Consider the following 16,086-nt stretch of genomic DNA (forward strand, 5'->3'; position numbering starts at 1 on the left):
AGAGAGAGAGGAAGAGGGAGATGAAGGGGTGAATGCCAGAGTGAAGAGCAAGTTTTTGAAAGCCAGAATGAAGGTGAGCCAGGAAGAGGGAGAGGGAGAGGGAGAGGAAGGGGTGTTCAAACTCAAAGTCAAGGTGAGACAGAAATAGGAAGGGGTGGGGGTGTTCAAAATCAAAGTCAAGGTGAGACAGAAACAGGAAGTGGTGGGGATGTTCCAACTCAGATTAGAGGAAGAGGAAGAAGTGGTCGAAGAGGGGGCATGCCACCCATGCCTCTTCCACCAAAGAGAAGGAAGCAACAAGGAATGACATCAACTCAAGCATCATGCACTAGTGGAGCTTCACAGCCTACTAAAGTTTGGAAACCATGACTGAAGTGTTGGAGTGTTTGATTAGGTATTTTGTATGGTTTATGGGTTTTTTTTACTTTTTGATGGGATGTTGTTAGGTACTTTTGGGTCATATGTTATTCTAGTACTCTATTTTTATGTTGTTTGTGTTCTTCTACTACTCTACATCAGTAGTGTTTTAAGTATTTTTATGATGTTATTGTCATATGGTATTGAATGCGTTTGCAGTTATTGTCATATACTTGGTGCATGTTGTTTTGTTTTTGTTATTTGTTAGGTATGTTACTAGTACTAGTAATTGCAGAATGAATGTGCTGACAGAGAAGTGAATGTGCTAACAGGAAAAAAAACAGAGAAGTGAATGTGCTGATACAAAAAAAAAATATTGCCATTAATTTAGAAGTAATAGGTTCTTAATAAGTTGTGTTACATCAGAAACATTGCCCTCTATTTGTATATTCACAGGGCCATCAATACAAAGCTTCAATTTCCTTTCTTCCATATTTTTTCCCTTCATTTTGTCATGAGCATTTTCTACATGCAACTCTGCTAGAACTTCGTCAAACCACAAGCCTCTGTATACAGGGGAAACATTACAGCTCAAAACCCTTTTTCTTTTATTATGTTCCACTCCACTTAACTTAACTTTCATGGTTTGTCCACAACTTTTGACACAAGGATAGTGTAGGTAGCCAAGGACAGTCAGGCTTCCAGTGGTCACACTCCACAATTAAAACAAGGGTCATATGTGCTACTTGATGGTACCATTTGTCCTTGAAAGTAAAAAACTTCAAAATTAAAACAACTTCACACCTTTGTCTAAACCCCCCAAAAATGGATTACATTTTGTCTAACCACCCCTCCAAAAGAATATTTCATTTTGTCTAAACCCCCAAAAATAATATTTTCATTTGACTCTACCCTAGGGGTGGGAATTTGGCTCTAACGACTCTAACCCGACCCTGACCGACCCGACCCTAAGCCCTATAAAGCCCTCACAACTAAAGCCCTCACAAAGTTTAGGGCAGGGCCGACCCGGCCCTAATGCCTTCTAGGGCAGGGTTAGGGCTAAAGTTCTAAAACATAGGCCCGATCCTAATTCAGCCCTTATTAGCTCAGCCCTAACCAAGCCCTAACCGGCCCTGTTTCACACTTTCACTATTAATACACAATACACATACCATAATTGTCCAACTCTTTGTTAAATATTTTCAATTAAAATAACATTGTCCTTTGTAATTTATCACTTACACCCAAGGGTACTTCCAATAACTTGTCTTATATAACAAAAAATTGTCAACTTAGCAGCCATGAAGAACAATGAGCACTAGCCTAATAAAAAATTATACTTTATTCCTTTGATCATCAAGTCAAAGTCCAAAACTTATTATTCTCAATTTCTTTTTCCACTTACTTCTTATAAATTATATTTTTATTCACATCCAAGCCAAGTCTAGAACTAAAGGTTTCCTTCCACACCATTAAAGTGAAATACAGAGCAGACATTTGTAACATAGAAACCAAAAAACAACCTTTGTCAGAAAAATGGCATTTGTAATCTCAAATCTTTCTCCATCACTTGTTCAAAAGCCAATATTTTCATTTCCACATACAAAGCTTGAATCACTTTTAAATTAGAAGAAAGGTAATATTATATTTGTTTAAATCTATTATGGAAACAATTTATGATATTAGAAACAATTTAACAACTTCCCTGGCCCTTAACCAAAGCTATTTTGTTCTTCTTTATATCTATTACTTCTTCCTTTAAAATTATAATATAATTATTTGTCTATGTATTTCAATGTTAAATGTAATTTTAGTGAGGTTTGAGTACAAAGAATAACAAATTCTGAACTCTTGATGTACTTCAGTTCATTAGATTGTGGATGTGCATTTTAAATTGTTGAACTTATTCAGAATTATTACTAGATTGGTGGGGCTTTGAGTTTGTAGATCATTGTACATTTTTGTAATATAAATGAGTTTTAAAACTGATGTAGTAAAAAGAAGAAAATATATATGCCCGGCCCTAAAACCTTTAAATAGGGCTTAGGGCAGGGTCAGGGCTTGAGATTTAGACTTGTGACCCGGCTCGACCCGACACTATGCTGACTTTAGGGTCGGGCCGACCCAGCCTTAATATCTGAAGGGCTTTAAATGTTTAGGGTCGGGCTAGCCCTACCCGGCTCATTGCCCACCCCTACTCTACCCCCATAAAAAACCAAAATGTGTTTTCAACAAACGACAAACGACGAACCCAAAAAAATAAGGGTAAAGAATCGAATCGAAGAACTAAAAAAATTAGGGATCCCAAAAATTTAGGAAGATCAAGCCATATAAATGTTTTCAACAGACGACGAACCAAAAGATTAAAGAATCAAAGATAAATCCCAAAAATTTAGGAATATTAAGCAAGAAGAAAAGTTAAACCACCGCCACTCATCATGACAAATAACGTTGTTACTCTAAGAATTAAATGCTTCTAAAAAAATGAGGAAGACGAATTGTATTTAGGGTCAACGAAAGAATTGTCAAATATGTATGGGGGTGGACCAAAGGTTATAATGGGTATTTCATAACTGGTATTTTTTTGGACAAAGGTAAAATTTGATAACGGCTCTTTTTGAGGGGTACTTTTGGTATTAGGTGAAATACCAACGGAATTTGGATGAAAGTCAGACGGAGTGATGGGGGGGGATCGCGATGTTTACCAATGTGAGGGGTTTATTATAAAGTGGTGACAAAAGTGGGGGGTTGGGACAAATTTCCTCTTAAAAATAAGATTATCAAAAACAAGAAGTAAAGACTTATAACACAAAAAAATCAAAACAACCACCAACTTCTAAACAAGCTTTCTCGAAAGGAATTGTTGGGCTGCGTATTTTGTAATAGAGTCAAACTATGTTCAACGTCATTGATTTAGGGGCCATTTGTTTTTGCCTCTTATAAGATGTGGCCCAGTGATTTTGGACATTTTTTTGGTTTGTTTTTTGCCTCTTATAAGAGGTATTCTACTAGAAATGTCTTATAAGAGGCTCCGATTCTATAAGTACCAAAATTGGATCTACTTCAATTCTATAAGTTTTATAACTTGAAAAATGACTCAAACACCCCCATCCATATACCCCTAGCCTCATTTATCTCTTCTTTCATTTTCATTATCTTCTTCTCCAAATAACTCCATTGTCCTAGCCACCGCCACCACCACCGCCACCAAGCTATTAAAAGCACCACCACCACTACCACCATCATCACCACCATCATAACCTCCACCACCACTACCACCGTACTATTAAGACTATCACCACCACCACCACCGTGCTATTAAGACCACCATCACTACCACCGTGCTATTAAGACCAATATCATCACCTCTACTGCCACCGCCACCACCACTACCACCGTACTATTAAGACTATCACCGTACACCACGTACCACCACTGTGTTATTAAGACATCCACCACTTCTACTACCACCACCACCACCGTGCTATTAAGACCAATATCATCACCTCTATTACCACCACCACCGTGCTATTAAGACCACTACCACTACCACCATGCTATTAAGACCACTACCACCACCACCACCAATTAAGGTAGTTTCCTAAAATCAATATTCTAATTATCAAAATTGATTTGAAACAAAAAATCAAACTATACGCTTGTTTCAAATTAATCTATTCAAGTTAAATGTGGTGTAAAGCAGGGTTATATTTGTCAAATAACCATCTATAAGATGTCATGTATTTGTTTTTTCTATTTTTACAAGTGCTTATAAGAGGAACTTAAAATGAAAAACAAACCACTTTATAAGACCATCTTATAAGACCCTCTTATAACTTAACCAAAAAAAAACAAATAGCCCCTTAGAGTATATGAAGAATACATTGTGGTTTGGAAGGATGGATTATCATTTGGAAATAATGCTAAGAAGCATTCTCTCTCTCTTCATTTCTTTTTGAAAAATTTGATATTGTCATGGGATAATTCACCTTCTTATGGATCTTGGGATTGAATTTGCCAAAAAAAAAAGGGAACTTTTGAATTTCAACAAGGGTTTTCTCATTTGGCTTTTACTACCGTTCTTAATTATTAGAGAAGGCAAAGAATAAGATCCAGATAAATAAACTTGAATGATTTGCAATTGTGGTGTTTTGCCAAGCATATGGAAAGAGTGGGAAACAACACAATAGAAAGAGAGAAATCAAACAATAGAAAGAGATAGAGATCTCAAAGAGATAAATCAGGAGGACTCTTATACTTGCTTGGTCTTCTCCAGTATTTAGTTGTGGTTGGCGGTGGACTGGAAATGAAAAAAGAAGTGGTCAGGGGTTTTGAAAGTTTGAGAAGATGAAGTCTTTCCTAATTTCTTTTTCTCAATAAAAAGTTAAACTGGTTAATAAAGTTATCAAGTGTTTATTTTTGTCTTCAAACGGCGGGTTAGAATGGTCCTATCCCTTTAGAGGGCAGGAGTGCAGGACGCTAGCAATTCTCAAGTTTGTTTGACGAGAAGTCCGTAATAACAAGTTAACAACAATACAACATAATTACAACGACAATAATTACAGCGACACCTCATTTGCACAAAGACGATATTACTTTGTCCGGGACAATATATTTTGGAAGTTAATAATGGTCTTGTGTTGGACACTCATCAAATTGGATTAGGCAACTCCAAAAAGAAAAATATATTACAAGTTTATCATATTATAAGTTTGCCATCAAAGCCTAGGTCCAACAACCAATCCAACCGGTCTCGCCATAACAAATTCCTTGAGTCGTTTGAGTGTACACTCGAACGGTCTCGCCTATACTGAAACGGTTTATCTATGTCGTTTGAGTGTACACTCAAACGATTTCGCCATATAGTTTGAATGTACACTCAAACGACTTCACCATATAGTTTGAGTGTACACTCAAACGGTCTTGCCTATACTCAAACGGTTTATCCATGTCGTTTGAGTGTACACTCAAACGATCTTGCCATGTAGTTTGAATGTACACTCTAAACGACCTCACCATGTAGTTTGAGTGTACACTCGAGTGGTCTGTGCGTGTTGTTTGAGACAAAACTCTTGGTTTTTTGCTAGACGATATGGTGGGGTCGTTTGGGCAGTCTCCAGGACAACATAGCAGGGTCGTTCGGAGACTCTCTTGGGCAACATAGCTGGGTCGTTTGGACTTAAAAAATTCAGTTTGTTTGTCACGATGTTCATTTTAAAAATCAACTTCCACTTAATCAATCCAAACTCGAACTCAAACTCGAAAACGACTTCATCAAGCTTAGGGCAAACTCGAACTCAAGTTTAATCAACCCAATCTTCTACCCAAACTTTAAAAAAACATCAAGTTTGAAATCATCAAATTTAATCAACCCAATCTTCCACCCCAATCAAATTTAATCAACCCAATCTTCCACCCAATCAAATTTAATCAACCTAATCAAGTTTAATCAACCCAACCAAGTTTGAGTATATACTCAAACGGGACACGACTCGAATTGGGTGAAGTTGCCAATTTCAATTTTCATTGTTGATTCACAACTCAATACTCGAAGTATGAACACGACAGAAAACTCGAAGTTTTTTTATTTTTTTTTGGGTTCAGTCTCGTAAAAGATATGATACCAACTATAAAATATTTAAAAATAAATAGTAGCCGGTACATGTTGAGAGAGGATGTATTGGGCTATTGTTGTTGGACTTAGTTGTCGCTAATGAGTGACGAGATTCAACGACCCAAACCACCCAACAAAAGCAACAACAATGCCACCCAATAAATACACTCTGTAACCGACTAGAAACTGGCCCCACTAAGACTTGACCAAAATTCCAAAACCATATGTGTAGAAGAATATCAACCGTCAATCACAAGATTCTGTACGGCCCTGAATCTCGGATTCCCCAAAGTCATTCACGTGTCAGATGACTTAAGATCCCTCCTCGTAACACTTTTGTTTTTGTCAGAAGAAAAAACCTGTTAACTGTTAAGCCGCCACCCAAAAAACACACATGGCGATCTCAGCTGCTTTAAATAATCAGTCGACTTCTCGTTTTCCATCTTTTCGTAAACTCAATCACCCCCGTAGACCATTTTCCTCCACGTCATCACTCCACACTAACACCACATTTCATCACTCCATCTCTTTACTCAAATTCCAATCTAGCAAAAGTAGCGTCATCGTTCGGTTATCCGGTGGGGACGGTAGTAACAACAATAATAATGGGAACGGAGGAGGAGGAGATAATGGGGGAGAAGGTGAAGGTGAGAGTGATGATGATGGTAAGAGTAAGGGGGAGTTGGTGTTAGCATTAGCGCAATTCGGGAGGTCGTTAGAGAGTGTACCGAGCGATTTAGCCAAGGCAGTTGAGTCTGGAAGAATTCCTGTATCGATTTTGGAACGTTATTTTGAATTAGAGAAGTCGCCTTTTTTGAAATGGCTACTTCAGTTTGGTGGGTTTAGAGAAAGGTTATTAGCTGATGATTTATTTTTGGCCAAGATTTCTATGGAATGTGGTGTTGGCATTTTTACTAAGGTAGATTGTTTTTTTTAATTTCGATGTGGGATTATGTTTTCATGACAATGTAGCTTGGTTGGAAATGTTTTCTGATTTTTGTATTGCTAGTATGCTTTGTTTAGTTAGTTAGATCATATACTTCTTTCATTGTTCAAGTGATTAACTGTGCTAGGTTGCTTAGTGTTTAATGTTTGCCAGCATGAATTATATATATATAATCTGCTTGCATAATGCACTCTGCCCCTCCAATTCTATCCACTAGGCTCTACTCATTTCTTATAGTAATGAAGACTGTTTTCTCGGTTCGAGGGTATTTTTCCCGTGTTTTGTTTTCGGGAATTGGTTTTGGCCCCCTTAATGCAGCTGGACTATTACTTGTATATGAACAGATGAAGTCCTGATTTTATTGAGTGTCTTTCTTTTATGCTGATAGAGTAACTTCTTGTATAGTGTATTTTCTTTAGAATAAAGCATTTATCAAATGCATGAAATCTTATTCCTTATTGGTACTTTGTCCAGACTGCTGCAGAGTATGAAAAGCGCAAAGAAAATTTTATGAAGGAACTGGATTTTGTTATAGCTGATGTGGTATGACTCTTCACACTAAACATGACGCACTTTTGAATCATGTGGTTCTTGTGTAGTTTTGTCTATGAAAATGTTTTTGTTCGTGTTTGTGTTGGTCAATCTGGTATGAAAGATATAGCATTCTTGAGGACCATTCCTTAACCAGTTATTACCACATCAGTTTGGAGATCAGTATAGACATTGTTACTAAAAGCTTATAAAATCTATCTTCATTGACCATTCCCCATATAATGGGAAAGATGATATAAGATGCATGGTTTTTCCCCATATATTGGCAATGCTGTTCATTTGTTTATTCATTAGGAATTTATTCAGTTATTTAGAACATTAACATTTATAGCCATTTTTTTCTAGGTAATGGCCGTAGTTGCTGATTTTATGCTTGTCTGGCTTCCTGCTCCAACTGTTTCTCTTCGACCACCACTTGCCGGTAGTGCTGGACCCATTGCGAAGTTCTTCTTCAGCTGTCCGGATAATGCTTTTCAGGTTAGTGTTTACTATTTGAACCTATCAACTAAACATAAGATTGTATATTTCTCCAAAATGTTTTACTTACTATATATAGATATATAAATTACTTCAATTATTTCTTCTTTGTGCGTGTTTGCAGGTTGCTTTGGGTGGAGCTTCTTACTCACTATTACAGAGAATAGGTGCAATAGCTGTAAGTTAACATTAATCGCACTGATCCTCGTATATACTGTAGTAAATGAGATATTGTTTCATTTGATCTTATTGTGGTTGAATTCATTCTGCAGCGAAATGGTGCCAAGCTTTTTGCAGTTGGGACGACTGCTTCTCTGGTAGGACATCCGTTTCTCTTTTTGTAATGCTCTTTGCTTCAGCTTAAGCTGTTCATTATATTGTTTCTTTTCCACTCAGTATACCCTTGGATTTTTCTGTTGTTTACTGCTCCCATATCTTTTGAACTCTAGAAGTTGTCATGGTGTTGCACTCACTTTCCCATGAAACCGTGTATTGCTATTATGCCTATGGAACACTGTTGAAGAGACTTGTTTCAAATGAACTATTGATTTTAAGAAGCAAGGTTTGCATCGATGTGATTGATTGAAAATATCTATTTTCTCTTTCTTACATTGCAGCAGTCATACACTCATACTGTATTTTGATGACCCAACTTGTAGCACAGTGCATACTTCTTTTCTCCTGGATAAGAACAGTTCATATATACACAAAATACTTTAGAATGTCTCAACATGTTCCTTACGTTAGATTATGGGCATCTGAATATGGTAGTAGCTTGTGTATCAGTAATCTAAGAACGTTATGACTATCCTAGGCTTTGCATTATTTCCCCAAAAGGCTTCTCATTGTCCTCTAAAAAAGAAATTAATAATGCTACTTATGCTGTTATGCACTAAACAACAGCATATCTGATCATGAAACTAATTTATTCTAGGACATTGGGCTTTTCTAGTTGAAACTTCTGGATTAAACAATACTGTGAGTCTCCTTTAGTTTTTTTTTCTTATTGCTGTCATAGCATAATGTACTAATCTTGTAAAAGAACTGGCTTTTCTAGTTTATGTAATTGGACCATTTATGTGCACTTTGAAGTTGTGAAAGAAGTGGATATGGTTCTAGAGGTGTCAATGTGAAAATTGGTATATGATCAATTTTTTTGTTTTCCAGGTTGGTACAGGTGTAACAAATGCCTTAATTAAAGCAAGAAAGACAGTTGACAAGTCTTTCGGGGGTGATGTTGAAGAACTCCCTATAGTATCAACTAGTGCTGCCTACGGTGTCTACATGGCAATTTCTAGTAATCTTAGGTATGTGTCTTTTTTTCCCCTTCTCTCCTATGGTGTGTATTTGTACTCGTTTTGCCAGCATGCCCCCCCGCCCCCCCTTCTCCTCTTTCCTCACTTTCCCATTCTCCTTTTCCCCCCAGTTTTGGCCACCCTACTTCTTTTGCAAAGTGTTTTTCTTGGGTTTCACCTATAATCTCTGTGATTAATAATGGTTATAAACTTCAAAAACAATCAAGCAAACGAATTTTGATGCAAGGATATGAATGCTAGAATTGGAGGTGGCTTGATGCCTTGTACACATACTTATGATTGTGAAGTTGATAGGTTATTTACATGGAGAGAAAAAATATTAACCGGTGGCACTTTACAAACGAGGGATATGATAACGCCTTATTGTCACAGACAAGTTAACATTTCAACAACGGATTTGCTTTGTGCATTTGCATTAAAATATTGTTGAGAATGTCTTATTTTGTCCACAGATACCAATTACTGGCAGGTGTAATTGAACAAAGAGTTCTGGAGCCCTTGCTTCACCAACACAAGATTTTACTAAGTGCACTCTGCTTTGCTGTCCGTACTGGCAACACATACTTGGGTTCATTGCTGTAAGATTCAGACTCATACTCTTACTTGGGATTACAATCATGTCAACCTTGTGTTTCGAATGCCATATATATATATATATTGTTTCTTTACAATGTCAATATGTTTGTTTGGTTTGTTAACAGGTGGGTGGATTACGCTCGATGGATTGGAATTCAGTAGACTGGTGAATAAAACCACAGGCTCAGAGATAGCTACACTCCTGTTATGAAGTTTTTCTTACTGGATCCTTACCAAGATTTGAGATAATTGATTCTTAAAGTGCATTGGTTTCTTTAATTTTTTTACTGTACGTTATGCAGCGCTGGGTATATGGCCATAATTCCTAGTAAAAGGTGACGACAGAGATGTTGGATTTAACTGTACTTCAAACTGGCGAGGCTGGCTTCTGTATTCTGCTTCTGGTCTTTGAATGTTGTACAACTTTTTAACATTTTTAGAGTACTCCAAGTGGTTCAATCATTTGTATTACTTTATTTTTAAACTATTCGTGAACATATTGCTTTTCAAATAAGTTTCACCATCATCCTATGTTCTGCCGACCAGTTCATGGCCATCTGTGATCAGAGTATCAGACCTTGATTTCATGATATATTTCCCTGGCAGTTTTGAGGTTGTAGGGGAGTTGACACTGTTTCCTTTTCATTTTAATGTAATTACAGAAGAAACACTAGTTCAAACTTCAAACCCAAAAGAAGAAACTATGGATACTCAGTCGATTTGGAACTGGCCAAAATGAGCCTTCACTTTCTCTTGTTTGAGTTTAGGAATTTTAAGTTGCAGCCAGCCATCCTTCATCTCTGATGTAGCTTGATCCAGCTTGCAAAGCTCTTTGGGAATTCCAACAGTGATGTAGTGGGAATAATAGTTTGTATCAGAATATTTAAATCCTTCCATAACTAAGAAGGGCTGGAGGGTGGAGGGAGACTTTCTTGAAAGCTTCCTTACCCGGTCACAAGTATAATAGCATCAGTTCACTTGGTTGAACACACAGAGATAAACACCAAAAATTACATGAAAAAATCAAGACAAGTTCATTCAATCATCATAAAGCTTTCACATATATTTAAAACTGACCAGGCTCTCAACGTGGTAATCAACACTGATCGTGGTAGCCCGTAAACTTTGACTTCCTTGAACAGCTGATTCCGTTTATCGTAGTGGCATACATAGTGGCACTGGTCCTGCTTTGTTTACCCACTTTAGGGAAAGGAAACTAGGAAAGGAAAACTCGTTAGTAGTCACAATGGAATAGAAAAGCTAAATAATGGAATGGAAAAAATACGAGGCAGTTGCATATCAAATCAACTTTTTACTTGAACAAGTTTATATGTACCGGTTCGGTTCTGGTTCTTGTGGGTACCCATTGGGCTTGGGTAATAACCATTGGATACCAGTTCGGTTCTTTTTGGATCCACTTCTTAATCAGTTCTTAAAAGGAGAGCACCGGAACCTTAATTTTTCTTTGTGGTTCCGGTTCCACTTAACCATTCAACTTTATTGAAACCTAACTTTCACTAGTCAAGCTGATCAATAAATTAATTATGTCTCATAATTTTTTTTGGTAAACCTGTTTTAAATGAGATCAATAATTTTTTGATGCTGGCGGGGTTTGAGCTCCATACTTCTAGTATCATCACCCAAAGGTTTTTCCTTCTGAAATGAGACAAAACTCCTTTGTTGGCTCATCTTCAAATGTTTTTAGAGCTCTGAGCTTGCATATCATCTTGACAAGTCTCTATCATGGGTGCTACGATATCAAATTTCTTAGTGTTTATATCTCTCGTTCCCTCCCTTAGTTAACTTACATTATTCTTTTTTATACTTTCAAGTCTGCAAACTCCTCTCAGCCCTCGATCTTCCTTTCCATCCTCCCGTCTCTCCTCATCCACATGTCCTTCTCTGCCTTGTATTTCACTACTTATCTCTTTTTATCTTGGATTCCCCTTAGCCCATTCAACTGGCACACTCAGACCATTAGGCTCAATGGGCCTAAATAAAGCCATAACAGTTGCCCCTCTTGGTACGGCAGACCATTCTTTTGGTCTGTGATGCCAATTAAGAAGCCATAGTTTCCATTCCACCATTATTGCTTCCGCAAATGCCATACATACTATCTTTATACTTGACCTCATAGCCTATGAAGACGGTTGCCAAGATTTTGAAGAAGCAACAGCTATCATTGTGGTATATAAAAGGTAGTCTATAAATTAGTTGGACAAATATTAGTTATCAATTGTGAATAATTCATACTCATTAGGTCCTTGAACAAACCAACTACACTGTTGTAGCATCCACTATACAAGTACCCGCAAAGCATTGTGTTCCATGCACTTCCACGTTTCCAATGTTAGCAACCCCTGATATCATAATATTAAAGGATATATGATCCTTACTGGGCATCAAACTGAACAAATTGATTGCCAAAATCATGGATCCAAATCCGCTTTTCATTATTTTGCCCATGGAGTACAGATCCAATATGTGCAGATGAAAGAAGGCCAACCGCTTTTAGAAGGATGGGGAAGGTATAGCACAGATTAAAGTTTACTAGTTTAAGAATACTGTTCATATGAGAGTTCTGACATCCGCATAATAGCAATTGCTTCACAATAAATTCCTCGAGCAGAGCAAATGCGCTAATAAAACAGGGAGGTAAATTGTAAAACAGGGAGGTAAATTGAGTATATCTCGACAAACTTAATGAGGCATTCTCTCCATTTCACTTGGTACCCTTCCACTTAAATGGCATCATTGTTTACAAGATGCGAAGATAAAGCTAGTTATTCGCAACACGTACAGCGGTACAGGTCATATCCTAAGCTCCATTAGATTTCTTATCAAAATAATGAATGCTCAGAGGATGATAAATCATATACCTTAGAGTTCAGAAATACACTTTCTGCTTATGAACTCTACAACTTAGCAGTTGCTGACTATCAAAGTCGGTAGAACCTTTGGGTGATGATACCAGAGGTTTGGGCTCGAACCCAGCCAGCATCAAAGAGTTACTGATCTCATTTAAAACAGGCTTGTCAATAAATAAATAAAAAAACTCTACAACTTCAAAGACAGATTAAAATGCAGCAGTTACAACTACTAAATTATTTAGGAATTCCTTTGCCAGTTTATTAGTTATTGACGATATGGCTGTTTTCTGACTCGCGACTGGGATTTAGTTTCAGGGTATAAATCGACTGTCGGGACAAGTGCCACGATGACAGCATGAGGTGGATTAGAAATTAATTAGAGTATTAATTATGAAATTAAACAAAAAAACCCTTCGTCTTTTCCAAACTTCCTTCACCCTCTCAATTCTCCACTTTATGTCTCCCCTTCAAATTTTTTTTTTGAAGAATTTGAAGGTAAATGAAGAATTTGTTCGAATTTTTTTGAAGGTAAATGAAGAATTTGTTCAATTTTTTTTATTATTGATAGCCTTAATTCGAGTTTTTGTAATGATATATGATAACTGTAATTCATGATTTATCAATTTTCAAACCACTCCCTTCTATTTTCATCTTCTTCCTCTCTTCACTCACACAAGCCTAGAAAAATTCCACTTATGCTCCGTTCCATTTCTAATATTTATCACACCAACTGCCAATTCCCCTTCTCCTCTAAAAAATTTAGGTGTTAGTAATCTTCCTCCCTCCCTCTAAAAACCCTAAATCCATCTAGACTACCACAATAAATTTTTTCAGCACTCTCTCTCTCTCTCTCTTTTTGAATTTCATGAAAGTTCTCTTTCTTCTCTCTTCTTCTCTCTCTTGGAACTGAAGAATATTTTCTTTAATATTTCCATATTAATTAATTTATTTATTTGAGAATGTTCTCATTATATGGTTTCTCTAATTCTTCCTCTTTATTAATTATGTTTTGCAGGATTATTTTCGTGCACGGAGATTAGTCTTTCAAAGATATCAACTGTAAATAAGCCAGGTCTATTTTGTATTTGATATTGACTTAATTTTGCTATTTTTATTTGAGTTTACTAGTTTTTGAACCCGATCCTACGAACGGGTGTCATTGAATGAAAATGTTTATTTGTTTTTCTTTGGCAAAAAGGTAGTTTTCACCCTCGAACTTGTCACGTTTTACTACTTACCCCCTAAACTTCACTTTAGGCAATTTTAACCCTAGACTTATAAAACGTATCGAGCTCCATTTTTCCAGTTCATTTCCAGCACCTAAAAAGACTAACATTATTTTAAATGCTGAACTATATTTGTTAAGATATTCTTATTACTTATTCTATATCTATTATTCTCACCCTCTTGTGTGCTTTGAGGTTTAATTAATTTTTTTTTGCTTCTATTTTCCGATTTTCCGTTAATTATTAAAATTAGTCTAATAGCCATTTATGTTGATCATTCTGTGGTGTTTCTATAAAAATTGTCACAAAAAAAATATTAAATTCACATCCCTGCCACTATAGGCCACGATTTCTAACTTCAAAGATCTTTTTTTAAAACTTAATTTGTCAAACATCATTATTAAATATAAAATAATAGATAGTTAAGATATTCTGCATTTGAAATCAGCAATAACCTTTATCATTTGTCATTTGTGAATCCACAAACTGTAAGTTTTGGAAGATAAAGGATTTAGAAAAGTTTTGTACAATCATACATGTAGACGATCTCCAATTGCAAGTTTGCAACCCAAACACCAACATTCATTGTCAGCACATCATAGTTAATCATGTCTCAAAGTGCTTACCTAAACTAACTAACCCTAGATTAGCTTCTATGTTTTCCAAGTTGCCATGTACGATCTCCCAATATTCTTGCAACACATGTATTACCAATGTTTGAATAACCTATACAATTCAAAAACGTTGAGTAGCTAGAATGCCTCACAACTTCTTCATAGCAAATCATGAGAAAGATTGGTGTCATCATTTAAACCTCGATCATAAGCAATACTATATTTTACAAAGTCATAATTAGATACAATATAGTCAGTTGGTGTTAAAAAAGTCTCTTTTACCAATTTTAAATGAAATTTACAAACAATTTATCTGTGCTAATTTGAAATACGCAACTTGCATTTTTTGTCAGAACTACAACTATTAAAAGAGTAGTCATATAAAATTTCAAAAATTTGAGATAAAAAAAAAACTTGTTGTTCATGACGTCAAATATATCCATCTAGCTAACCTATTATCAAGTACTATCAAGTTACCAACCTAGAGTAAATAATTGTAAATTGTTCACAGCAATAATAGATAAGAGTGCAATTTTTGTCGTACAGAGTAACAATGGGTATGCAGAAGCCAAATTTCTTCTAATGTCAAATTCAATATCTACAGCATACTATAGATCAATTTCATCCCAGTCAATTAATGGGCCACATCATCACTATTCCCAACTTAAAAATCACTTACAACATATCATTCTTTAGGCCCAATATTCAGTATCACCGAGTTTAATGAGGTCTCTAGCCGAAGTACTATGTAAATACTATTTGACTAACAAACAATACCATCGGCACCTCCAAACAAATTCATGGTAAGTACATAATGAATTCCACAGGCTCCCCTTCTTTTCTTGCAACATTTGATTAACCATAAGCAGAAGCCTATACAGATGTATACATATCGATTAGAATCGGACAATAATGGACATAGGTTCCGTTACTTGCAGGTAGCAAACTTATTTTCAAATGAAGAAGTTTCTATACCTTTATGACACTGAGATGAAGGGATTCTCCCAGAGCTGGACTGATAAAGACTCCCTAAGGAGACATGAAGCAAGGGCTGATATAACATCAAACAACAGATCTACAATCACCAATAGTATATATTCCCAATCATCTCGGCAGTACTTGGCATTGTCTCAAGCATGCACGATTGCATTGCCTCTATGTATTCCTTTAAAAACCTCCTGCATCAAAAAGAAATGTCATGCATACTTTGATCATATCTATAAACCAATACATAGTTCAAACTTCAAGCAACATAGCTTCCTCTAAAGCTCCATTCCCTTTGTACAAAAGAAAAGGGAAGGGAAAAAAAGTACTCTGTAGATGATGTTGCTGTCCTTGCATTGCTCCCTATGTCAATATAGAAAACCAATAGTCTAAGAAAGCCAATATAGGTAGTCAAACCCCACAAAGCCTCCCTGTATAGGTTTTTTACCCATATGGTATCCCTGCCAATATCACCCAATGCATTCTATGATCTCTCGAATCTATAGTTGGGATAGGAAGTTTTACATTACCTTCTCAATAAGTTCTCTACAATT

At 36.3% G+C, this 16,086-nt stretch overlaps 1 protein-coding gene across 1 annotated transcript; it reads left to right on the forward strand.

Annotated features, from left to right (window-relative positions):
- The first annotated feature begins 5,934 nt into the window (after positions 1–5,934).
- Positions 5,935–10,364, forward strand: LOC147504069 (protein RETICULATA-RELATED 4, chloroplastic-like). The gene is made up of 8 exons (XM_086557156.1): positions 5,935–6,890; positions 7,392–7,460; positions 7,815–7,946; positions 8,071–8,124; positions 8,219–8,263; positions 9,114–9,253; positions 9,715–9,840; positions 9,964–10,364. The coding sequence occupies exons 1-8, from the start codon at positions 6,366–6,368 to the stop codon at positions 9,998–10,000; spliced, it is 1,128 nt and encodes a 375-aa protein (XP_086413282.1). The 5' UTR covers positions 5,935–6,365; the 3' UTR covers positions 10,001–10,364.
- Positions 10,365–16,086: the final 5,722 nt, after the last annotated feature.

Source organism: Coptis chinensis, chromosome 4 (assembly GCF_015680905.1).
Source record: "Coptis chinensis isolate HL-2020 chromosome 4, ASM1568090v1, whole genome shotgun sequence".
Lineage (NCBI taxonomy): Eukaryota > Viridiplantae > Streptophyta > Magnoliopsida > Ranunculales > Ranunculaceae > Coptis > Coptis chinensis.

What these genes read in the sequence shown, in the direction of transcription:
- LOC147504069 (XM_086557156.1), top strand. Translation starts at nt 6,366, where the DNA reads ATGGCGATCTCAGCTGCTTTAAATAATCAGTCGACTTCTCGTTTTCCA. An exon ending in GTCCGGATAATGCTTTTCAG is followed by an intron (nt 7,947 to 8,070) that starts GTTAGTGTTTAC and finishes GCGTGTTTGCAG; the next exon opens with GTTGCTTTGGGTGGAGCTTC. An exon ending in ACATACTTGGGTTCATTGCT is followed by an intron (nt 9,841 to 9,963) that starts GTAAGATTCAGA and finishes GTTTGTTAACAG; the next exon opens with GTGGGTGGATTACGCTCGAT.